The 24,516-nt window shown below is 45.9% G+C and overlaps 3 protein-coding genes across 6 annotated transcripts in view; all 3 read right to left on the bottom strand.

Annotated features, from left to right (window-relative positions):
- Nucleotides 1-180: 180 nt before the first annotated feature.
- PSMC3 (proteasome 26S subunit, ATPase 3) lies at nucleotides 181-8,302 on the bottom strand. The gene is made up of 12 exons (XM_075105378.1): nucleotides 7,971-8,302; nucleotides 7,808-7,888; nucleotides 3,919-4,044; nucleotides 3,056-3,160; nucleotides 2,898-2,960; nucleotides 2,319-2,456; nucleotides 2,036-2,179; nucleotides 1,673-1,821; nucleotides 1,091-1,187; nucleotides 797-942; nucleotides 519-600; nucleotides 181-400 (listed from the first exon to the last, which is right to left on the bottom strand). The coding sequence occupies exons 1-12, from the start codon at nucleotides 7,995-7,997 to the stop codon at nucleotides 290-292; spliced, it is 1,269 nt and encodes a 422-aa protein (XP_074961479.1). The 5' UTR covers nucleotides 7,998-8,302; the 3' UTR covers nucleotides 181-289.
- A 44-nt stretch (nucleotides 8,303-8,346) lies between these two features.
- Nucleotides 8,347-19,115, bottom strand: RAPSN (receptor associated protein of the synapse). 4 transcript variants are annotated; one of them, XM_075105379.1, is made up of 8 exons: nucleotides 18,346-19,115; nucleotides 15,298-15,636; nucleotides 13,889-14,047; nucleotides 13,449-13,547; nucleotides 13,225-13,347; nucleotides 10,247-10,300; nucleotides 9,403-9,602; nucleotides 8,348-8,634 (listed from the first exon to the last, which is right to left on the bottom strand). In XM_075105379.1, the coding sequence occupies exons 1-8, from the start codon at nucleotides 18,535-18,537 to the stop codon at nucleotides 8,562-8,564; spliced, it is 1,239 nt and encodes a 412-aa protein (XP_074961480.1). In that variant the 5' UTR covers nucleotides 18,538-19,115; the 3' UTR covers nucleotides 8,348-8,561. The 4 variants fall into 4 exon arrangements, 3 of the variants coding, with proteins under 3 accessions (XP_074961483.1, XP_074961480.1, XP_074961481.1); XR_012662532.1 differs by having other exon boundaries at nucleotides 8,352-8,634; nucleotides 9,246-9,602; nucleotides 18,346-18,649; XM_075105380.1 differs by lacking the exon at nucleotides 10,247-10,300 and having other exon boundaries at nucleotides 8,350-8,634; nucleotides 18,346-18,649.
- CELF1 (CUGBP Elav-like family member 1) overlaps nucleotides 15,506-24,516 on the bottom strand; it is a 67,514-nt gene continuing 58,503 nt past the window's right edge. Inside the window, exon 15 of the mRNA XM_075105362.1 lies at nucleotides 15,506-15,636. The gene's annotated coding sequence lies outside the window, so the exon portion shown is untranslated. The remainder of the gene's footprint in view (nucleotides 15,637-24,516) is intronic.

Below are 24,516 nucleotides of genomic sequence, written 5' to 3'. Positions count from 1 at the left end.
TTTGAAAGCAAATTTACTGCAGCATAACCTGTCAGTCCTCATCCAGGAGTAGCAGAGCAGGATTTAATCTGGTTCTGGCAGGAGGCGGCTCCAAAGGCAGCATGATGGGCACTGTTCCCACCTTCCCTTTTGCAGATGCAGAACCATTGAGCAAGGGCAACAGCCCTAACACATCACAGATTTGTTTTTAGAGGAAAAAAACGCTTTATTTTTTCCAGACAGAAACCAAGTGTTACAGTCCAATCTAGTCCTGTCCTCTGCCAAGGCCACAACCTTGACTGGGCAGAGATCAGGCATAGTACTGCAGATTGGCTTTTTTCTTTGCTTGAACCTCCAGGATTCCTTCCATGTAGTCCTCATGGGTGAGCTCTGTAGCTCCACGGCGGAGGGCAATCATCCCCTGCCCAACGAGACAGTATTTAGAGAGGGCATGCAAGCACCACATCAGTTTGAAGTAATGACTCCACAATAGCTTTCACATCTCCCATCAGTGCTGGCTGCTGTAGAGCAATACTTACCGCTTCAACGCACACAGCCTTGCACTGCGCTCCATTGAAATCATCTGTGCAGCGAGCCAGCTCCTCATAGTTCACATCAGGGCTGGTATGAGTGGGAGGGGGAAAAAAAAAAAACAAAACAGTCTGAGAACACATACCAAACAGAAAAACCAAGGCATGGACCTTCCTTAAAACCCAACAGTGAGCTCACAACAAGAGAGAGCACCTACTGCTCCACAGCTCTGAGGTACCATCATGAGGGACGAACATAGCCCCAGCAGGCTATGCCTTGTCCATACCTGACATTCATTTTGCGTGAATGGATCTGCATAATTCTGGCTCTGGCCTCCTCATTAGGCATTGGGAACTCAATCTTCCGATCTAATCGTCCAGAGCGGAGCAAAGCTGGGTCCAAGATATCAACCCTGTTGGTTGCAGCGATCACCTAAGTAGAAGCAGGGTCATCAGTCTGAGGCACCTGGAGGACAGGCCTCTTCTCCCCAAGGATCCACGAAGCTTCTTCCCTGGACATTGTTTTCCATCCCCTGCTAGAGCACCCTGGACCTCAGCAGCCCTCCCTGCTAGATCCCAACCTTGACTTGTGTGTTGGGCTGGAAACCGTCAAGCTGATTAAGCAGCTCCAGCATGGTCCTCTGTACCTCCCGATCACCAGCCTTCTCGCTATCAAACCTGAGGAAGAAACAAGGGTAAAAGTATCAGTCTGCAGCTGGCCACCCTGCCCCAATGTTTTTAATCACACAAAAAGAATGACTGCAGTTCACACTCCTTGGCCAAGGTTTTCCAATTCCTCCTTGAAACTACAAGAAGTCCTACCTTGATGAGGCCTGTGACTAGAATAACTGTCAGCAGCAGCTAAGTCTTACTATGTCCTTAGGGCTGAATGGGGCTAATGTTGTCCAGGCCTAAGTAGTAAATGAGGGTAAACATCGCCCTGTGCCTGATGCAGTTATCAGGGAACAGTTCTATACAGCAGGAGACCATCAGATAGATTCTGAGTCTCATGAGCCCAAGGATCATGGCAACTGCTATCTGCAATTGGCTTTACACTCTGTTTCTGAATAGGCCATGCTTTAAGCTCGGCTTCCCACACACAGGCAGGCAAAGGCGGCTGCTAAGCAGCTCCCAAGAGCTTTGCGATGTGGCCTACACCTCACCTTTTGGTGCCAATGGCATCCAGTTCGTCGATAAAGATGATGGAAGGCGCTTTTTCCTTGGCTAGAGCAAAAGCATCGCGTACCAGCTTAGCTCCATCGCCAATGAACATCTGCACAAGTTGTGGACCCGCAAGCTTCAGGAATGTAGCCTGGGAAGTAAAAGAGAATCCTGTGCCTCATTTCTCAATAGGGTCAGTTCCGAGTACTACGAGAAGCCCTTAATTAAAGCAAGCAAGCAGACAAGAAAATCCTGGCCTTTGTACCACCAGTTTGTATGTATGACCCCTCTCCCCTTGGAGGTGTTCTTAATTCTTTTTCAGGTACTATTCTACAGCAGCACATATTTTCAAAGGTTCCTTTTACCTTGGTCTGGGCAGCACATGCTCGAGCTAAAAGCGTCTTCCCCGTTCCTGGAGGCCCATACATAAGGACACCTTTGGGCGGCTGTATACCCAAGTTTTCAAATTTCTCCTTATGGTTCATTGGCAGGACAATGGCCTCCACGAGCTACAGGAAAAGGAAAATATTTGTACGTAAACCCATCCTACTCCACAGATCCAGGCTGCCTGCTTTGAGCTGAAGTTCTGAGCTGAAGTTCAAAGACTGTTGCCCTCAGTTAGACCAGAAACTAAATATAGAGTATCACCTCTTGGATTTGTTTATCCAGCCCCCCGATGTCACTGTACTGCTCTGTGGGTCTCTCATCCACCTCCATGGCTTTCACCCGTGAATCATATTCCGTAGGCAGAGTCTCCAGGATCAAGTAAGAGTCTTTGTTCACTCCCTGTAAACACAAGTCCTTTGCTTTTAACAGGCTTCAGATAGCAATTAGTAAATATGCAACCAAAGATGATTCACTAGACCTCAAGGATGCAGGACCAGCTTTGACACTGGCAACTTATCAAATCACAGCCTGGCACAGTGGACAATGCCACAGCTAACCCAGCACATTTTAAAAAGAACTTACAACACAAAAGATCGGTTTTAGAAAGCTTACTAGGTGATATCTGAATTTTTCAGCACCTAGTTGTATGTATAAAGACGCCCCCTCCCCACCTACTTTTCTATACTATGGATATGACTGAACCCATAATACCTTTTTGTTAAAATTTTAGTACATAAATGGTCTTGGAGAAATCTGGACAGATTTGTCTCCTTTCTAAAGGGCCGATATATTCAATTTTCTGGCCACGTTATATCTACGAGTCACAAGAGCATCACTCACCACTAGGTCTCCAGGCTTCAACTTCTCAGCATCAACCAACCCAATAACAGGCAGGAAATACGTCTGTAGGGAAGGAATCGAAGTAAGCAAAATGAGCCGTACTTACGATGAGGTCCTTTTCAGCATTCCTCACACCTAGCTGGGCACAAGGCTCTTACCTGGCGTGTAGAGGTCTTGATCACAGCACACTTGCCCTTTCTCTGGGAATCCAGGTCAATGTTTGCTCCATCCTCCTCCTGGTCATTGGGGTCAACGTCCAGCAGCTGAAAAGCAGAGTGAGAGATTTCATGATAATGTAACCAGGTTGCAGGATGATCGCAGGATTAATGCATCTAAATTACATGCAGTAGGAGAAATAAAACTTCCCATCATTCATCAGCAGTAGAATCCTGAAAGCATTAAAGCCCTCCTATAAAAATTAATTTCTTCTTTTCCTCATGAAGCAGCACACAATAGCACACATAAAGACACTATAAGGCCCAGAACAAAGTAGAAGCTAATGGCACCTATTTCTCCTCCCACTACAGCAGCTCACATTAAGCCTTAAGTTCGTTAAGTTCTAAAACACTAGTACAAACCAACCCCCTTTTCTAAAAATAGAAAACTATCAAGATTTTTTAGCAGATCAGCAAAATTACTGAATTACAAAAAGAATTTAATGTAGCAACAGAGCCACCACTTTTCATTCGCTGTCTCTCAAGTTTCAGACAGCCTATACTAAATCTCATGTGCCAAAGTCTGCACTAAGTGAGGCTGCATCACCCTCCGATGGCTTTATTACATACAGATGAACAGCAGCCAACACCTAAGGAACAACCCAGACAGGAAGGAGACAAGCAATGTGCACTTCCAGGTCACAAACAAAACCAAAAGAAAAACCTGAAAGTCCTGGCTCCAGGAGAACCAGTAGTTTGAGAATATGCCACGTCTCAGATTACTGAAGACCTCCCCTGCCCTTCTCTCTCCTGATCGATATTGCACACACTTCTCACACTGCTGCAGAAGAGTGCGCTGCTCTCACCTCAATAACATTAGAGACAAGGTACGGCAGGGTTTTGTTCACTTTGATCTTCTCGCTGTTCTCTTTGATCTTGTCTTTCATAGCCTGAAGCTCATGGGTTACTCTCAGCACTTCACTCTTCATGATCTGGAATCAGGACACAGAAGAAAGAGATAATAATAATATCAGAAGACTAAGGCAAGATAAAATTAATTAATTATTCTAAAAGTAAAACAGTTATGACAACATAACTGAGGAAACAGTGGGTATAAAGGGAAACGTAGTATCAAAAGAGGAAAAGCCAGCAAATGAGCCAAAACTGGTTAAGAATCAAGGCTACACAGTCCATTCTGGTCTCCAACTAATCAATACTCCTAAGTAATTCCTTCATAGTGTCACTGGATGACCTTAGCCCGATCAATGCATCAGCTTACAGGGTTGCAATATGACCTAGAGAAGGATATGACCTAGATAAAGCAACTATTTTTAATATAGATGGATACACAGGTAACTAGATATACACATATGTCCATATGTACATGTATCCATGTATACGCACCCATTTTAAAGTTATGTTTTTCTGCGTTTAAAGGATTGTGTGCTAGAACACTGAAGTGATGGCATGCCATGGCATAGAACAGTCAGAGAAAACCCTAAACTGAAAGTATCGCCATAGAGAACCAAAGTAAACTGAAAGTATGAATGGGGAAGAGCAGAACAGAGGCTTGTGTCTACTGAGAGCAGTGGGAATAGCAGCACCTTTGCAAAGAGATGTACCGCCACTTCTTCCGGTGGAACAAAGAGAAAGAGAGGTGCCATTTTTATAAAGCTTTTATGTTTGACAAGACCACACATATTGAGACCTACATATGAGAAACAAACATATCAGCTGCCTTTCCAGGGGAAAAGTACTTTTTGTTCTCCTTAAAAGTAAAGCATTCAGCACTGGAGTAACATCCAGTACTTGTTCCCCACAAAGACAGCGAGGTCCTTTGGAAAACAATGAAGGTGGGTTCATAGGACAACTCAGGTTGAGTGGGACCTGCAGGGGGGCTCTAGTTCAACCTCCTGTTCAGAGCACGGTCAGCCATGGGCTCTCATGAGGTTGCTCAGGGCTTTGCCCAACTGAATCTTGAAAACTTCCAAGGATGGAGACTATTTCACTGGATCAACCTGGTCTGCTGTCTGACTGACCTCACAGTGACAAGGTCACCTTCATACCCCTGTGGAACCTCTCATTTTTTCAATTTATAACCGGTAATTTATGGTTTGAATTAACCTTAGCCTAGGTTTCAATGAGATATAAAACCTCTCTATAGGAAAAGAAGAAATAAAACATGTATTAGCAGCATGACAGAAAACTCAAATTCCTACATCTTTATGTAATTTTAACTTTTCTGAGGCTTTTACTGCTACTGTCCTCAACAGCTCAATCACTGGATGGAGACTGGTGACAAGTGGTGTCCCTCAGGGGTCTGTACAGGGACCAGTACACCTTCATTAATGACACAGACAGTGGGATCGAGAGCACCCTCAACAAGTTTGCAGACAACACCAAGCTGAGCCGTGCGCTGTGTGCCTGACACGCCTGAGGGACAGGTCCTAGAGGGACCTGGGCAAGCTCGAGAAGTGGGCCCATGTGAACCTCATGAGGTTCGACATGGCCAAGTGCAAGGTCCTGCACCTGTGTCAGAGCAACCCTTAGTACCAATACAGGGTGGGGGATGAAGGGATGGAGAGTAGCTCTGTGGAGAATGACTTGAGGGTAACTGGTGGGTGAAAAGCTGGACATGAGCTGGTAATCCGTGCTCACAGCCCGGAAAACCAACCATGTCCTGGGCTGCATCACAAGCACCGTGGCCAGCAGGTTGAGGGAACAAAGAAGATGGAGGTTCCCTTTTTACAAGGAGTCACATGGAGAGGACAAGGGGGAACAGACACAATTTGCTCTTGGGGAGATTCCAATTGGACACAAGAGGAAAATTTTTCACAGTGAGAACAGTCAACCATTGGAATAATTGGAAGTGGTTGACTCGGCCACATTGGACATCTTCAGAAGCCGTCTGGACAGGGTGCTGGGCCATCTTGTCTAGACGGTGCTCTTCCTAGAAAGGTTGGACTAGATGATCCCTGAGGTCCCTTCCAGCCTGTGATTCTGTGAAGTGATTCTGTCCCTCTGCTCCGGTGAGACCCCACCTGCAGTGCTGCATCCAGCTCTGGAGCCCTCGGCACAGGAAAGACATGGACCTGTTGGAGCAAGTCCAGAGGAGGCCACAAAAATGATCTGAGGGCTGGAACAGCTCTCCTAAGAGGACAGGCTGAGAGAGTTGGGTTTGTTCAGCCTAGAGAAGAGAAGGCTGTGGGGAAACCTTATTGCGGCCTTCCTGTACCTAAAGGGTGCTTGTAAAGAAAGATGGGGCACGTTTTTTAGTAGGGCCTTTTGCAACAGGACAAAGGGTAATGATTTTAACTAAAAGAGGGTAGATTTGCACCAGATATATGGAAGAACTTTTTTAAAATGAGGGTGCTGAAAACCGGGAATGGGTTGCCCAGAGAGGTGGTCGATGCCTCATCCCTGGAAACATTCCAGGTCAGGCTGGACGGGGCTCTGAACCTGAGGTAGTTGAAGACATCCCTGCTCACTGCAAAGGGATTGGACTAGATGACCTTTAAAGGTCCCTTCCAACTCAAACCACTCTGTGATTCTACTAACTATAAGGGAAAATACCTATAAGAAAAGCAGTTCTGCACTCACCAGAAAACAGTATGTACATTTACAACCAAGACTGAAGCACCCAATACAGGTGTCTCAGTGCTATCTGGCTGATGCCCACACACGTCTTCCTCCCTGTCTTCGTTAGTCACACCATGTGAAAACAGTCTCTGATCCCCACTAAAGCACCAAATAGTCTCAGGAGAACTGGTTACATCTGAACTGGCTTACGTGATTCTGTTTAGTGGGGAAATCCACTCTTCTCTAAAAAACTATCCCTTAAAAACTCCAGATGTCTGAGCATTATGCTGTGCTCTAAGATGCACTTATTCCTATCAGAGCTGTACTGACAGGAGAGCAGCCAGCAGATGGAGAGGAGCAATCAGCCTCCTTTATTCAACACTTGTTATATCCTACCCAGAGCACTCTATCTGGTTTTGGGCCTCCCCATACAGCACAGATGTTGATAAACTGGACTGAGCTCAGCACAAGGCCACCAAGATGGCCAGGGGGCTGGGGCATAGGCCGTGTGAGAAGTAGCTGAGGGAAGTGGGCTTGTTCAGCTGGGGAAGAGAACTAGTGGGGAAAATATCAAGAAAACAGAACCAGATGCTTTACAGCAGCGGACAGTGGGCAGGTGAGAAAAAAAAGCTGAAATAAGAAAGGTCCGGCCTGTATGTAAAGCAAATCTTTATCCTCATGAGGCCAGTCAAGCAGTGTCACAAAATGCCCAGAGAAGTGGTGCAATCTCTGCCCTTAGAGGCTTTCAGGATCCAACCAGATAAAACCCTGAGCGGCCTGGCTTATGGCTGACCCTGCTTTGAGCAGGAGTTTGGACTAGAGATCTTCTGAAATCCTTTCCAACCTGAATTACCCGATGATGCCACCTCGCTCACGGTGTGGAACAGGCTCCCCCTTTCCCCCGCGCCTACGAGAGCTGGAAGGGCTTGCGCACCCACGGCACTAAGGCTCTGTAGAACAATCGTACCCTCGGCTTCCCCGGGGTCCCGACTTACTATTCCCGCCCTACGCTCGCGGCTCACTGCTCCTCAGCCTACTAAATCTCGATCTAGTTAACCCCATCTTACTTTTAATCGCCGTTTCCCCCGCACCGCCGAGCGCCAGCAGCGTCGGGCTCCCGAGCGCGGCCCCAGGCCCGCACCCCGGCCCACTCGGCCGGCGGCCCTGCGCCGCTACCTTGATCTCGCTGTCGAGGAGACGCGTACGCTGCACGATCTCCTCCGTGGACATCTTCAGCACCTCCTCGCCGACGCCATCCTGCGGGGGCACAACGGCAGCGTCACCCCGGGCCCGGCCCCGCCGCCCGCCACCCCGCCGCCGCACCCCCGCGGCCCCTCACCTCCGACTCATCCCACACCGACGCCATCTTTCCCCCGGTCAGTCAGCGCGCAGCGCGGAGGTTTGCGGGCGGTAGATTCCGCGCTCCTCGCCCCGGCAGCAGGGCAGGGGGCAGCTGGGCGGCAGGCTCGGGGGATCCCGCACCCCGTCTTCCCCCTTCGGCGCCCCGCCAGATCACGGCCCCGCCGCGGCGCCGCGGATGTGCCGAATCTGCCGACAGGCGGTACTGAGGTGGGAGAAGCGCCGCGCCGGTCACGTGCCACCGGCCAAATGTGCTGAGTGATGGCGCCACCGCCATCTTGGTGCGGGGTAGCGGCGGCGCACAGCGATCCCCGCGGCGTCCCGGCGCGGAGCCCAGTGGCGGAGGCAGGCCCGGCGCTCTGGCAGCCGTACCATTTATTACGGACAATCCCCGTACAAAGAAGCGGGGCCGAGCCGGCCAGGCTGAGGAAACCGAGGACGTCCTCCCCCCACACCCCCTCATCCCCCCTCAACAGCGCAGCCCCGCAGCCGCCGGTGGCCACCAGGCACCGCCTAAGAGGGGCCCGTTAGGCGCCGGGGGTCCCGCGGCCCCGGCCGGGCCCCGCCGCGGTCAGACGTAGCCGGGCTTCACCGACAAGCGGCGGCAGTTGGGGCAGCCCCGGGTCCCGTTGGTCTGGAGGCACCTGCAAAAGGAGGAGGTGGTGTCGGGAGTGGGCACCGCAGACTGCGGGAGGGTCCCCCAGGGCCACTCCCCAGTGCTGGGCTATATAATTCCCACATAATGTAGGAAAAAGCACACATCTCTGTCAAAGGTTTGATCTCTTTCCCACACATCCCGCAGCGGCACTACAGCATGTTCCTCAAGAAAAAACAAGTTTTCATAGTGCTGGAGACACATCCAAAGCTCATCAAGCACCTCACAGCCCCACAGTTTGATCCTAATTTTGATGTCACTGTGTGGCTGCATTCTTAAATTCTTAATTTTCAGAACTAAGTGTTCTGTTACACTCATGTTTCTTCTAAAAATAAAATGGTACAGCTAACTTCTTTCATGGCAGCAGCATAATAACTGATTGAACACCTTCCTCACGTCAGCATACCTCTAGGCAATGGGGAAAGTGGGGGGATTCAGGGGAAAAATCAAAATGGGCCCAGGAGTGAAGAACTGATTCCCCAAGAAGAACTGAATAAGAGTGTGTGAACTGGGCTAAGCACCTACAAGGCGAGGACATCAGTGAGCAATCATTTAGAGGACAGAAATGGGAGCAGGACAGATATTACGGTTAAATCTCACCCTTCAAGGACACTGCAATGGGATCCTGCAGGGCACAGGTAAGCAGGACAAAGACCTGGGGAACAGCATGCATAGGACTGTCCTACTCTGGGCATGAACAGTTCCTTCCTGTGACTTCATAGCATGACAAAGATCTTTAGTACTTCCAGCTCATTACTTCAAGTGGAAGAAGTGGGAGCAAGGCAACGCCTGGAGCTGGTTGTTCTTCTCCCCAATGGACTCTCCACATATGCCACAGTACAGCTCCATCTCCTCCACGCATTCATGGAACTTCACTACATGGTCACGCAATTCTTGCTGCTGCCCCTTTGTGCGATAGATCCTTTCACAAAGGTAGTGGAGCTTCAGCAGGCCAAGCTGCACATGAAGGGCAAAAACATAAGAAAAGTGAACAACAAGGTGAAGACAGACTAGTAACAGGAGGAGACGAAACCATTACGGCCCCATTAGCCAGCTAGAGAAACACCAGCACAGAAAGCTGCCCAAGTGATAAGATTGGTTATAAGGACATTTGGTCTTTCAGCACTTCCTGCTATTAACCCTATTTCTCTGCATCACAAAAGGGGACACCATGGCTGAGGCACTCTGCAGCTCTTTCGTCAAGATGGTTTTCCTGAGCGATCCATGATATACACTGTATTTCACTTCCATTTGCCTCCAGCCAGCGCACAGTTCAGCTGCTGGTCAGGGCAATAATATGTTTCAAGAAGAGATTCCTAATCCACTAGTTCTCTGCTTCTTTCATACCCCATTTTTACTGCTTCCCATTCTCCTTTTTTTATCCCACGGTGACTCCTCCCTCACTTTTCAGACTTGCACACTGATGATCATCTGTGCAACTGCCCACAGCTAAACACTTCACAACAAAGCAAGTCCCAAGCATCAACTGGTTAATATGGACACATTAATAAGCAATAAGAAGTCTGGATACTTCAATGCTTGGCTTAAGTTGCCAGACAGAAGGCTACGGACAATGCTGAAGAGAAGCTGTAGGATCCTACCTTGTTCCCTAGTCCCTCTGCCAGCTCCTGTGCCTTTTCAATGCTTTCCAGTGCCTGTGAATGGAGAGCATGCATCATCAGTTCTCAGTCTGATATATCAAACCCAGACTTGTACGAATTCCCTGTGGGAATTATTAAAACAAAGAGGTAAAGAGGTACAAAGTAGAATTTGGATAAACAAGCATCAGTGCAAGCCTGGAGATGCAAGATAGGTGTCTGGCAGATTTCCCTCCCCTCCCAAAAGTTCATCCATAAGAAAAGCTTGGTTTCTGAAAGATCACAAATAATCCAAGAGCTACATTTCTGTTCCAGCCACACAGTGCACAGCAGGGGTATGATGTTGGCAGAGGCTGGTATGTCTGAGCAGAGAGAATACAGGCTTATTTAAACTCAGTCACACATGCTCATTGGGGTTGGGATGAAGCACAAGCAACACAAGCCTTTTCCCCATCCTACCCTACAGGCTCAGTAATCATCAGGCCACTCCAATTTCACTTGTACAAGAGGGGAGGAAAGTGATCAGCACCACCAACACACCATGCTATTCCATTTTTTCCCTGCTCTTCATATATTCACTTTGTCCTACTTACATATGGTATGATGTAGGAGTGTAACACTATCCATCTTTTTCAATCTGAAGGAAAGTATTTAGCATAGCAGCTGTTATACCAAACGAGTCCCTACTTTCCCCTAAGATGCCAGAGTGTTCCTCACTGTTCTGCTCATCAGTTTCTGTTTTCGGGAACTATTGAGATCTGCTTCAGAGTGTCCAAGGGGAAGAAGAGGTCTCCCTTGTGATGCAGTAGTTTTCAGGAGGAACATTATAAAATTTCTTACCCTATAATTCAGTGTTACTGCTATTCTAGAATAAGAGGACCAGATGAGAGGAAAGAATGAACGCACTTTGAATGCAGAGGAGATGGCATTAGACCTGTGGTGGCAGCAACAGCCTAGGATAAGGAACTTGAAGAGGGAAGCAGGAATTTAAGGCTAACAGGTAGAACATAACAGAGAGCTGTGCCTAGGAAGAGTGACTGTGTATTGGAAAACCCTGACATTAATGACCGGGACTAGGAATCAAAGTGAAGCATGTGGCATGGGGGAACAGATGCCGAGAAGCCATGGGGACAGTTTGTCTTGGACAGGAATATGAGACTGCACAAGGGTTTGGGCAAGCAGGCTCTGACAGCAGTCTGCAAGGATCTGCAATAGTATTGACTACATGCAAATGAAAGGAAAAGGACTAACTGGCCAAGGAGACTGGGAAGGCTGAGGAACCTAGGACAAGAACAGGAATCTGCAAGTGGGGGTTTAGCAAACTGCTTTATTAGGTAACTGATATTGGGATGAGTAGCATGAGAAATGGAAACTAGGACTGGCAAGTTGAGGAACAGGCTTGCATGAGTGTTCAGGGCTGTGACATTTGAGGAGGTCACATTTGGGGCAATGGGTATAAGGTCCCTGACCCACCAGGGCAGACTTCCCTCTAATGCCTGGAACAGAATACAAGATTCATCTATTCATTCTCTTCTTTTGTGGGTTTTGGTGAGACAAGGACTCTGGACAAAGCCCTTGCCAGGTTCTCACAGGTGAGAACTGCTTGTGATATTGTAGGATGGCAATGGCTGGATATGGGATCAGTGAATGTAGGGTTTTGGTGAGTGCTCTGAATATTCTCTTACACAGAGGCCTACCTGCTGTGTCCTGTCCCATTCTTTTGAATATGGGACATGAGGCTGGGAAGGGATTACAATGAGCAAAGTTTTTAAGTTTCTTCTTCCATTGCAAACGTAGTGTTTACTTACTGAGATTGTAAGGTGTATCTCACCCAAATGATTCCCTGCTGTAGGCAACTCAGATGCTGACAGCACCTTGAACTTATCTTCTCTGACAGACACGTACTTGATTTCCTAACATCTAGGATGCTTCGTCTGAACGATGTAGGGGAATAGACAGGGATCGGCGACCAGAAGATCACGGGATGTGACGGAAAGATAGACTCCTCCCCATAGGAGTGGCAGGAGCAGGAAGCGCAAGAGCTATATAAGCGTGTGACGCAGCTAAATAAATGGACATTTTGTATCCATCATATTGATGTCTGTGCATCGCTGTCCCCAGGGTGGGTAGAGCCCTGTGTCCCGGAGATATGCGGCCCAAGATAAGTTCTCCCACAGAAGTGTACAGCAACAGAACTGAAATTCTCTGTCTCTCATATGAGTGGTGAGTCCTCATCATATCTACACCCAAACCAGCATCCTGATGTGGCACTGTGAAGGCATTCCAGGTTGTTCAGCACTAGTTCAAAGCTAACCTTTGAGCATCCCATTCTGCAGCCCAGCAATGTTCCAGCTGCATCTAGGGCAATCTGGATTTTAACACACATACACTGCCTAAGCATTTTCAAAATAAGCAACAACGTCCCTTTGTACCACATTGACCAGATGTCTATTCACAAATGATTTTCTGCTCTCATTTCTTTTTCACATCACAGCTTATATACCTTCAAAGTTTGTCTAGGAATCTGATGCCATGTTTGTCTGCAAAGCACACGGTGGAGCTGTGGAACTGTCTGAACATCATCACTATCAGAACAATGAGCTTAGTCATATAGCTAAAAAGTAGGCAGTGGAATCTATTTCAGAGCATAAGCATAAGCTGCTTGCCTGCAATGGCAGGAGTAGGCTTCCTTCCCTCAGAGCTGGTTTCTCAGTGTAGTGCTTAAAGTCATCAGGATTGACTAACAAGACAATTCTGTAAGTTAGTATGACTCAGAATGGATGTTCACACTGTTAGTAACAAACTTCTGGCTAAGAGGGACTATTTGGAGAAACATAACTGTACAAGCCGCAGACCCTGTTGGTAGAACCAAGGCCATTAGGTTTCTAGTGCGCTTTGATGGGGGTGTGGTTCAGAAAAAAAAAAAAGGTGTGCTCTAATCTTGTCTAACAAGCTTCTTTAGAAACAAGTTTGCAACTGACCTTGTCCAGCTCCTTCTGGATCATCCAGCACTTAGTCATTCCTAGCAGCACCTGGACCAGGCCCAGGCGGTTTCCAATCTCTGTCATGATGCTCATGGAGGAATCATACCGAGGAAAGGCTGTCTGCAGAAGCAGGGAGAAAAACACGTTTTGCTATGGCCTGCTTTTCACACCTTCTTGCTATCCCCTCTGTCCCTGTCGTTCCTGGCAGGAAAGAGCTGTACCTGCATGTCTTTGCGACTGCGATGGATATCTGCAAAGCACAGCAGACACAGCGCTTGCAAAGGCCGGTCACCATGCTGCAGGGCAATCTTCATGGACTCCTGAAAGAAATTGTCTTTGGTCAGTAAAAGAGCTTGTTCCTGGTTCAAAACAGCAGGGTTGTGACTGCACTCCAGCCACCAAAAGGTCAGCTCCAAAGACATCACATCATCTTTTTATGGCAAGTAAATTCTTAATCACATGTTCCCAAACCAAGGGCCATTCATAGACCCAAACTTTTGAGGCCCCTTGGGCTACTGAAATCACGGCTCTAATACTGGGAGGCAGCAGGAACATCTAGAGTCACGCGTGAATGCCATGGTCTCTCTCCTCCTCCCAGTCCTGTAGGAAAGATCCCCTTGCAGAGACCTCTGACAGCTCTGCATCTGCCTGCACCCTATACCTCACAGCAGTCCATGGCATCTGCCAAGCGCCCCAGCTTCCGATAGGCCACTGCCATGTGATACTGGCTCATTGCACGGTACTTCAAGCTCCAGCCCTTTCCATAATCATTCACCAGCTCAGCTGCTTTACATGGGAAGAACAAGGCTTTCTCATAGTCCTGTAAGGCAGACAAGCAGGCAGATAGCAGTTACAGCAAAAATAATGTGAAAAGAAAAAAAAGCAATCACTTTTTATTTACTAACACTGCAACAGCTAGCAGATTTCTATACAGCTTCCAACTCCTGCTGCTCCTCTTCCACATGCTGTATTTCACTAGATGTTTTCACTGGATGTCAAATTGTGGAAGATGGAATTGCCATATACTGAATTCATATTATCATCTGGGTTCAGGACACTGGGGCAACGACACAGCAAATGATTTTATGTAGTACGCCGTCAGCTTTATTCTGCGGGAACCATTTATCCTCTATAACCAAAGGCTGAAAACTTTCTCTGCTCTTACATCATCTCTGCTTTCAACATCTACGTGGAGCCCTTGTGTTCTCCATATGGTGAGTCAGGATCTCCAAGAGGCTGGTTATCCATCATTGGAGGAAACATGAAGAGAAAATCATGGCCTCAGCAAATCCACAATAAGCAATAATAGAACATTTTTATTTTTAAGCCTCTCTGCATTAAAAGCATTTTAGAAATAGATTTTATTTTACAATATGTAAAACTATTATCTAAATATCTAAAACCATTCTCAATAAGTTATGTGAGACTGCAGAAATGAAAAAGTCCTCATATTTTTTAATTCTCCAAGATGCACAAAGGAAACCACTGCTTTCTCTCTTCTTATTCTGTACCTTAAAAGTATCCAGCACAATGATCTTCATTTTTGGTATAATGAGGGAAGTTTACTGATAGTTTTCAACACTTTAGTTGTTGAGTCTTCCATTAGCGACAAAAATCAAGACTTTATGAGGAAAACCTATTTGTTGCTGTTCACAATAGAAGTTAGAACTGGCAAATCACCCCCACCCTCAGATCCTGCCCGGTTTTGCTCATATAAATAGCTATTTGCCTGCAACAGTGGTAGAAATAGAGAATCCTTGACCCCTGCCTGCCAGTCCTGTATGCAGACGGTACCTCCTCTGATGTGATCTTCTTTGAAGCTAAGTTTGATCTTTTCAAGACAAAGGAATATTCACAGCTGCTTCTACTGTGCTATATAAACATTATACTAATCCTCCCATCCTTATGGTGAAGGAGAATACTCAATGATGATTTTACAAAGGAGATTTTAGCTTACAATGCTCAGTACTTCACTTTCTATAGCAGAGAAATAAGCTGAAATTCACACCATTTCCAACTCTTTCCTGAATCCATAAGACAATCACCCTTCCGTCCCTTAGGTTACCGCACCTTTATCTGGGCGTAGAAGTTCCCAAGGCTGCAGCAGACTCGACACTCCAGCATCTTGTCATCATTGTTGTGTGCGTAGCGTAAAGCTTTCTCAAAGCATTCCAAAGCCTTCTGGAAAATGCTGAGGCCTAAGAAGGCATTGCCCATGCTGAGGCTCACCTGGCCATTCAGCTGTAGGCTCACAGTGGTACCCTGCATGTTCAGGCACGTCTTACAGTAAGAGATTGTTTTCTGGAATTCACAGAGTTTCTCATTGCTGCGAGCCAGGTTCAGGTAGCTCTCTGTAAGGTAATCCGGGTCTTCCAGCTCCCGTGCTGTGTCAATCTGTACCACTGCAAACTTTAAGTAGAAAAGACAGCGTTTTATAAAATTGTGTAGTTTATTTAAATACAGCTCAAACACCCCCAGAGTAGCACCATGTGCTGGAGAAGTGGCTCATCTCTGAGCAGGGCAGAGGAGTCCAGCAGCACAGACTCAGAAGCACTGTACACATTGCACAGTTATCTGGTGGTTTAAAAGGCCTACAAACACTCTGAAGAAACTTCTCTCTCTCCCCACACAGTCTCTGGGGCAAGGAATCACAGAATGGCAGGGGTTGGAAGGGACCTCTGGAGATCATCTTGTCCAACCCCCCTGTTTGAGCAGGCACGCCTAGAGCAGGGGGCACAGGAACACGTCCAGGTGGGGTGTGAATGTCTCCAGGGAAGGAGACTCCACAACCCCCCGGGCAGCCTGTGCCACTGCTCTGGCACCCTCAAGATTAAGAAGGAAGATGAACTAGGCTGGCGGTTAGTGGGAAAAGAGCTATTAAATGGCTCTAAAGAGAAGCAGGCAAAGCAGGAAATGTCTGACACAATGCAACTCAGTTTTCTTTCACTCAATTTATTCCACTTTCTCTGGAATTCTTAAGATATTAAAGTACTCTATTAATAAAAGAAAGTAAGCAAGCTACTTCTTTCATCAGGGTTTTTTACTAACAAATTGCAGTCTTGACTGTTATTGTTCTATAACCTTCAGGATTCATTGCATACTGTTCTCTTAAATGATTTGAAGTCTCTTTCTTTTAGACTGCAAACACTTCTGGGCAGTGACTCCTTTGTGTTTTGTGACGAACCAAGCATACTGCTGGCTTGAATTAATACAAGTAGCAAAGGTGAGTATTTAGCAATTTTCTCAGTGTGTGTTTTCATTTGAGATAATCAGTTAGGTTTATGGGTAACAATTCCCATGGGCACCAATTACTACCTTTTTGCATAGTGGCAACATAATAATTTAAGCTACCAGAACATTTTACATTCTTCACCAAATTAAAAAAAAAAAAAAAAAACCAATCTAACCATAAATTGTGTATGTTTGGGCATATATGTTCCGAGTTTCCCTGGTGCTTTAGGAAAGCTGCTACACGGACCCAGTAATGTGCATTAGCTCATGCTTCCCCATGTTCCCTTACCTTTGTACAAGTTCTTCATTATTTCCTGATTGCCACAGCCTCTTTCCTTGGTGTGAAGTAGTTTTCCTCTCCAAAAGTGGTTGAGCATCCTAACCCTTCTTAAATCACAGTTAATTTCATGCCTTTAATTCTGACCCGTTTTCTCCTGTTACTTCCTGTCTCAATGGTTTATTGCTAAAGTTCTCCTTCCTCTATCTTTGATCACTCACGGTGTAAAATCTTCAGTTTGACTGAAGCCATTTTTCCTTCCTAATACCGGGAAGAACTAAAATTTACATACTCTGATCCCACTTTCTGTTCTTTTCTTAGGTAACAAATTAAGCTTCAGATATACAGAGCCCACTCCTTTGCCCATTTCTTGTTTTCTGTGAAGCCTTCAGTATTCCACTCAGGTAGCCACATCTTACCTTTTTTGCTTCTCCCTTCCCGAATCAGTCTGTCGTTTCTGTCACTACCTAATTCTACATCACTTATCGGAATTGTTTTTCTGCAAATGTTTTCCAAGTGTATTAATACTCCTCTTTTCTTTTAAGATAGGGCTTTGGCATGAGCATGGATTTACTATAAAGATGTGCTGCCCCCCCATTCTAAACAGAGCCACAAAAAACTTCAGTGAGATGTGGGTACCCCCTTCATGTTGTGCTAAATGCTGAATGGTTACCAATCTAGTAAGAAGCAACCAAAAACATCAGGATAAGGGTATCAAGGCCCTTTAGGAAGACCCTATTTCAGGCTGGGATAGTTTCTTGAGACTATTACAACATCTGCTTGCCCTGTCTTCCAGATTTCTGAGTCACCCTCCCAAACACTGCCTGCTACTCTCTATATGCATCCTGTTACTTCTCATATCCACACATCAGCTTCTTTTTATTCATTTAATCAAACACGTTTATTCTCATGCTCTTGAAATGTAACTGCAGCTTCTTTTTACCACTCTTCCATCAAGCCCCATATCCTTCTTTCTTCTATGCTGTCCTGACAACTGGGAGCCCCTCTCTGACCTCAACTGTTAGACCCCTCCTAGAACATCTCTCAAGCCCCTCGCCAAAAAAGCATCCTCTTTCCCTGTTTCCCCTCTTAATTGGCCCCCTTGCAAACAAATAATTGCAATAAAAAACAATGCAAGATCTATGTTAGACATCAAACAGCAGCTGAACAAAAAGGTAACGGGCATGCTTCCGCAAGACTGCTGCTTATTCTACAGAGTCCACTTGGAGATCTCTTTTTACACTGACATAGGCACAGTAAACAGCTTTAAGTGGAGCCAAGGCCCTGTTTCTTACCTTTTTCTGAAGCTTGATAACACAGTGTGCCTCTCTGTGGGAAATAAATCAGGAAAGGTCCCCATGATTAACTGGAGAACCTCAATAACCTGGGAATCCTAAGCGACCAGACCCAATGAAAAGTAGTATTCTGTGTGTCTTGTGGGCTGGAGGTATTGGTCTACACAGCAATTACAGCAGCTCACAATATACATTCAATAGCTGGTGTGTTCTACTACACACAGAATAACCCCCCTGATTTCACATACTCATCTCCAGCCACTCTCCGTAGTGGGTGCGACACAACAGCATGCATTCATCTCCAGTTAGCCTTACCTTCAGCATATCTTTGTATCTGCCCATCTCTGCATGAGCAGTGATAAGGCAACCCAACACCCGAAACCTGCCAGCAGGATCCGCAGACTTCTCCAAAACCCTCATCCAGACTCGCAGGGCCTTTTCGGTCTGATTAGACTGGTAAAGATGGAGTCCTTTTTCTATCTGTTGCTTTGTCTGGTCCTGACCCATCTTTCATGCATTAAAAAGCCTCATACACTAACCTCTAAAGACAGCTAAAAGGAAGTGCATAAAAGAGAACACAACATAAAATGCCCTAATAGAGGAGGGCGGGTTTTGCACTCAGAAGGCTTGGAGCCATAAAAGCCCAGTCACGTCAGGGGGCTGGAATTGTGGTAGGCAATTGCAAGAAGTGGTTGCTCAGCACTGAAGTCCCAAATCCACTACGCAAATTTGTTGCTTGCTAGGACTCCATCAGCACATCCGCCTGTCCAATCCCATAAACAAAGACGAAAAGCACAACAGGGAGAGAAAGAGGAAAAATCTCAAGCAACAGGAGTGAAACTCAATCTGAGCAGCCAGTGCTGGTCTCCTCCCATTGGCTGCAGCTGCGCCTGCCAGTCCGGCTCACATGGCTCCCAGGAATGCTGCTCAGGCTCCCCAGTTCCCAAGGTCACAGCAAGCCAACTGCCCACCCCTGCCCACCAGTATGCAGCTTATAAATACCCCAGGGAGAGACAATCAGCTGCAGCCACAGGGACGCCTCCGTTGTCTCTCTCCTCTCTCTCTGGCCATCCCCTTTTACAAGCACCGCCTGGGCGGTAGCAGCCTCAGCTTGGATAGCAGCTTTAGGAACGATACATGCTTTAAAAAGTAAGGTATGAACTAGAAGGCTCCAGCATGTTCACATGCGCAGTATTATACTTGCAATAATATGCCTGGGACATGCACTGGGCACAAAATTCAGCCTCCCTTTTGAGGACCTCTGCTGGCAATATGGACTGTTTCTGTGGACAAAGGTCAGCTCTGTCACAGATTTGCTGCAAATATGGCACAGACTTCTTAATTTCAGGGACAACGAGAAGCTAAGCATCCTGAAAAACTCTGTTCTTAACTGTTGCTCACTGCCATTGGATACCTAGTCCTCCAAGAGTTTTCAACAGAATGTGTCAAAGGCACTGCTGAAGTTCTACATCCAGAACTTGCAGATCTTTTACGATGAATAACAAAAATGACACAAAGCAGATTTCTGCCCATTCTGATTGCATAAGAGGATTGTTAGCCCAATTAGAATCACAGAATGGTAGGGGTGGGAAGGGACAGCTGGAGATCATCTTGCCCAACCCCCCTGCATGAGCAGGCACACCCAGAGCAGGGGGCACAGGAACGCAACCAGATGGGTTTTGAATGTCTCCAGGGAAGGGACCCCACAGCCTCCCTGGGCAGTCTGTCCCCCTGCTCTGGCACCTGTACAGGGAAGAATTTTTTTCTCATGTTTAGCTGGAACTTCCCGTGTTCCAACTTGTGCCCATTGCCCCTTGTCCTGTCATTGGGCACCCCTGAAAAGAGTCCAGTCCCATCATCCTGACACCCACCCTTTAGATATTTATAAGCATTGACAAGATCCCCACTCAGCCTTCTCTTCTCCGGGCTGAACAAGCCCAGGTCTCTCAGCCTTTCCTCATAAGGGAGATGCTCCAGCCCCTGATCATCTTGGTAGCTCTCCGCTGGACTTGCTCAAGCAGTTCCCTGTCCTTGAACTGGGGGGCCCAAAACTGGACACAGTAATCCAATTAGAAGAGAGCTTTAATTCTCCTACACAACTTGAAAGAGTAAAAGCTAGACTGGTTCCTCTAGGAGTCAAGTTTCATATCCCCTTTGATGTGCTGCATTTTTGATGGGCCCAGTCTTGGTTATCTATAGATGCCCTCTCTGTCGTTCATAAAAAGACATACTAAACCTGGGGCAGGGGGATGCCTCAGGGAAGACTAGTGTTTTTCAGATATGCAAGTCCCAGACATCTGTTTTGGGATCCTTTTACAAGCCAAAGAAAAGAAATAACAATTCAGAGTGTTAACAACAGACCCATATGCAGAAGCAGGCACATCTCCAGCTGCCTCCTTCCTTCTGTGTGAATCTGGTGGCAGCTTTTCCCCAAGCAAAGGTAAATACCAACAGAATCATCTCACAGGCCACCAGCTGGACCATCCTGGCCTGTCATGGCTACCTAAGGAAACACAAACCCAAGGGAGCCTTCCTGAGGTAATATCCCTACGGAAAGCAGACAGAAAAGAATAAGGAACCGGACTCTACCCAGAGGCTTTACATCATAGCAGTCATGATCGTCAGAGATTCCATCCATACCTTTATCCAAAATTGCCTCAGAAAAGTATTTTGAATGGTAGAAAATTCTTGCTGCCATCAGTCTGATTATCTTTTGGGAGCTTATATACTGTATGATATTTGCGTTATTTAATTTAGCATTGTTTTTCAGAGCAGTACCGTGCTAGATGTTTCAGCATAGATCCTGTGTACTCTCAAACTTTAGAAGCAGAAACTGGGAAAAAAAAAAATCTACAGAAGGCTGAAGAAAAGGAATGCTGAGGCACAGCTGGTTAATGTGCAAAAATCACTTCAGCAGCACTATTAAAATTATTATCTGGGTACTGTATAGATTTTAGGGCTTCCATAAAAGTCAGATTTGGAATTTTAGAAGTCTCTCCTCCCTGCAGTAATTCTTATATATCTCTCTAGAGGTGGGTGGTGGGATGGCCTCAAGATGCAGAAGACTGATCCCATGGAAAGCACTGGTAATGGTGAAGCCATCAGATTTCTGGACTTGGAGAAGTTAAGAGGTCAGGGACAGAAACCACTGGAGTCTGTTAAGTAAAATAACCAAGCCAGGTCTCAAGAAAGGGCAGAACAAAAGTCACGTAAGTCTTCGCTAGAGCAGACTACTTTGCAAAATTAGCCCTCCACAAGTAACATGCCTGTAACTCAGATTCATCCTGATGCTTTTGGACCACTTCACCAAAGCACTGTTCCCCTCAACATTTACTCTCATATCCCACAAAGAACAGGAAAAGTGGGAAGAGGATGCCTTGCAGTTTGACAAACCCCATCTAACAGGAGGGAAATTATCTGTCCTGCATTTTGTTGATCACACTGTACTACTTTGCTTTTGAGTTCTCCTATGAAACAGTGCCGAGTCTTTTAAGAGTCAAATGAGATAAAAACTTATCCTAGTAAAATAAGGGCTAGACCCATCAAGCTCAAACTGGTCATTTTCAAAAAATGGACACATACTCTGACATGGAACATATGACTTTGAGCCCAGTTGCCTAAATAAGGAGGTGTAAATGGGTAGAATCCCCCAGGCACTGACTACCCATGTGGCTTTGAGAAAGCAATGGCAGAGTGATCACCAGTCTGTGGCTTAAGATAGCGCTAGTTTGTACAAGATTCAGGTATGACTTCTACAGTAAGTGATCTGTGGTTTCTTCTCAGGAATTGCAAATAAGTAAGCCTGCAGGGAGCACGGAAACACCAAAGCAGGGGACCTCACCTGTCATGCAGTGGAGCTATACACACAGCGTAGCTAATCATGTAGTCACATCTTCCAAGTGACCACACTGAGCTGCTTCTCATCCTCCCCATTGCTCTTCATAATGTATCCCGGGTGACTCCAGGCCTTATGAAGACAGCAGAACATGGCTGGTAAAGTCAGGAAGATTGGAGACTGGAGTCAAAGCAAGCAGTGAAAGGTGGAGACGTATGTGAGAGGAAGAGAATTTCTCCTAAAACACTCAACATCAGGACTTAATCTACAGGTTTGTGTATTTCCTATTGATGGTGACAAATGTAACAACTTGTGACATGCTGATTATTTTCAGATATTAATATACTGGCTCTTAGTTGTAGTTTAAGTGTAGTGTCTACTGATTGGTAGTGGCCTTTTAAATTAAAGGAAAAACCTTCCCAAAATAAAAAAGCCACCTACTCATAGGGATCAGTTCTGTAAGATGCACCTGACAGATCTTTGCTTAAGATGAGGCTAGCCAACTTTTTGCACAAGGAGGAATCTTCCATCCTGCCTAAACAGACCCTTTTTCTGATTCAATTTTTTCTCTCCATCCTTCACCTCAGACATATCTGAACTGAAATCTCTAGTCTCCCTTCTCAACGGCTGCAAATTGGCCGCACGGATCCCATCACACTCTTCAACAGGTGGCCCAGAGCCTCACTTCACAATTAGCGCACTGCAGGGAAAGAAATGCCACACTGAATCCTGACGCTTGCAAGTGGTCTCAGATATATAGGCATGTAGGAAGTAACAGGGTGAAACAGAGTATGCCAGATAGGAGAGGAAAATGACACGGAGGAGAAACACAGCTGCCCTGAAAATGCTTGCAGTCTCTGGGATGCAAGACAGCAGAAGGAAGGAGTAACACTACTGAATTTAGGAGCTTTCGGAAATGTGGCAAAGTCATGGCCATTGTGGTACTTTCCTTCTGAGACAGGCAATATTAATGTCAAACTGGTGGTGATTTTCTAAATTAATTCTACTTTTCCTACACCATACGTTTCATTTTTTTATAACTCATTTTCTTTCAAGTGATTAACATATGTTAATTCTAAAAGCAAAGCTGGTAGCTTCGGCTTATCACAAAACCTGTGCTACCAAGTAATCCCAACCCATTTGGGGTTTCCCTGTGTAGTACTTCCAGGACCAGGAGCACTGCGGACTGCAGATACTTCATGCTGCAGAACCAGGATGGGTTCAGCAAGCATGACCATGTTTCCTAGAAGGGGTCAGGAGGCAGTGACGTGTATGGAGCTCGTAAGAGCAGCGTGAGCTGGTGCCTGTCTAATCCCACACCCCACCATGTACACACGCTGTTCCTGTATAACTGAAGCCTGGTGTTACACTGACGTTATTCAGCCCTTGAAACACTATGAACCACAGTGCATGGACAGGTAAGTGGCTACGCAGCACCACTTCTGTGTGGCTGGATATGCCTACACTTCACAGCGTATTGCGTATTTGCATCATCCAAGATTCTCAGCTTTGCTGTATCTAATGCCTAAAGGGGACTCAACTGCCAAATGATAGAGGCTACACAACCAAAAAGCCTTTTCCATTTCTACTCAAAGTAGCTCATCTACATAGAGGTAAAAATCCAGGGCTATACTATACACCCAGAACAAGTGGTACTGGGCCATGAAAATCTTTGTAGCTCACAGCTAAGAAATTGAAAGATAGGTCTCTCATCTCTCTCCTTATCTTCCCACACTTGGATCCAAAAAGAATCTTAAGACACAAATACAACACACAAGGACTCTTCTCAAACAGTTTAATAGCAAATAAACAAAGGAAGGTACCACGCTTGGCATATACAAAATGACTTGTTGTCGGTGTGTCTGTGCAATTAAAACAGCTTTAAGTTGCCCTTTGGGACAAAAAGGAAAAAAAACACACACACACAAAAGGAAGAAAATTCCTTTAACACATACTCGCTCGTTCCAAACTTGTAACAAATCTTTTAATTTTTAAGTCCACTACACAAACTCTGTGATCAGAAAAGCAACACGTGCTCCTCTGCTTTTTAAACCATTAAAGTAAAATCTGTAATTCTCTACAGAGTACAACACAATTTCACACAAAAAGACATTTTGTTTTGCAAATCAAAACAAGAAAAAAAGGAACAGCTCAAACAAGGTAAAGAAAAGCATTTCTATGACTGAACCACGACTTTGAGTTGATTAAATCCCGTTACTGCAGAGCAGACTCTACATTTGGTCATAGTGGCAATTTGTTTTCTCATCACACTGTGAATCACTTTACATTGTTTTCTAGTAGAAAAGGCAAAAAACTGTACAAAACCCCTAGTGTTAAATACAATGTTTGTACCAATAAAAAAGCCCACAGGTTTGTCTCCAAAATGTAAATTTTCTTTTTAAATTATTCACAAAAAGCAGCCAAAAATCGGAAAGGCAGCTGCTGCTCCACTGTCTCAAATCCATTAAAACCACCACAGAACAATAAAAACAACCAAAGGAAGAAAAGGAAAGAAGAAAGGAAAGAAACATCCAATGTTTGGCATTTGGTTTTCGTCAGATATTTTTCCACAGGTTTCCCCAAAGTTCCTCATGGAACCAAACGTGCACGGACAGAAACATCTTGGCAGTTTCTCAGCACACTGCAGGGTA

The sequence above is a fragment of the Phalacrocorax aristotelis genome, chromosome 10, assembly GCF_949628215.1.
Source record: "Phalacrocorax aristotelis chromosome 10, bGulAri2.1, whole genome shotgun sequence".
Taxonomy (NCBI): Eukaryota; Metazoa; Chordata; class Aves; order Suliformes; family Phalacrocoracidae; genus Phalacrocorax; species Phalacrocorax aristotelis.
The sequence above is the reverse complement of the archived record's forward strand: the minus strand, read 5'-3'. Positions and strand labels throughout refer to the sequence as shown.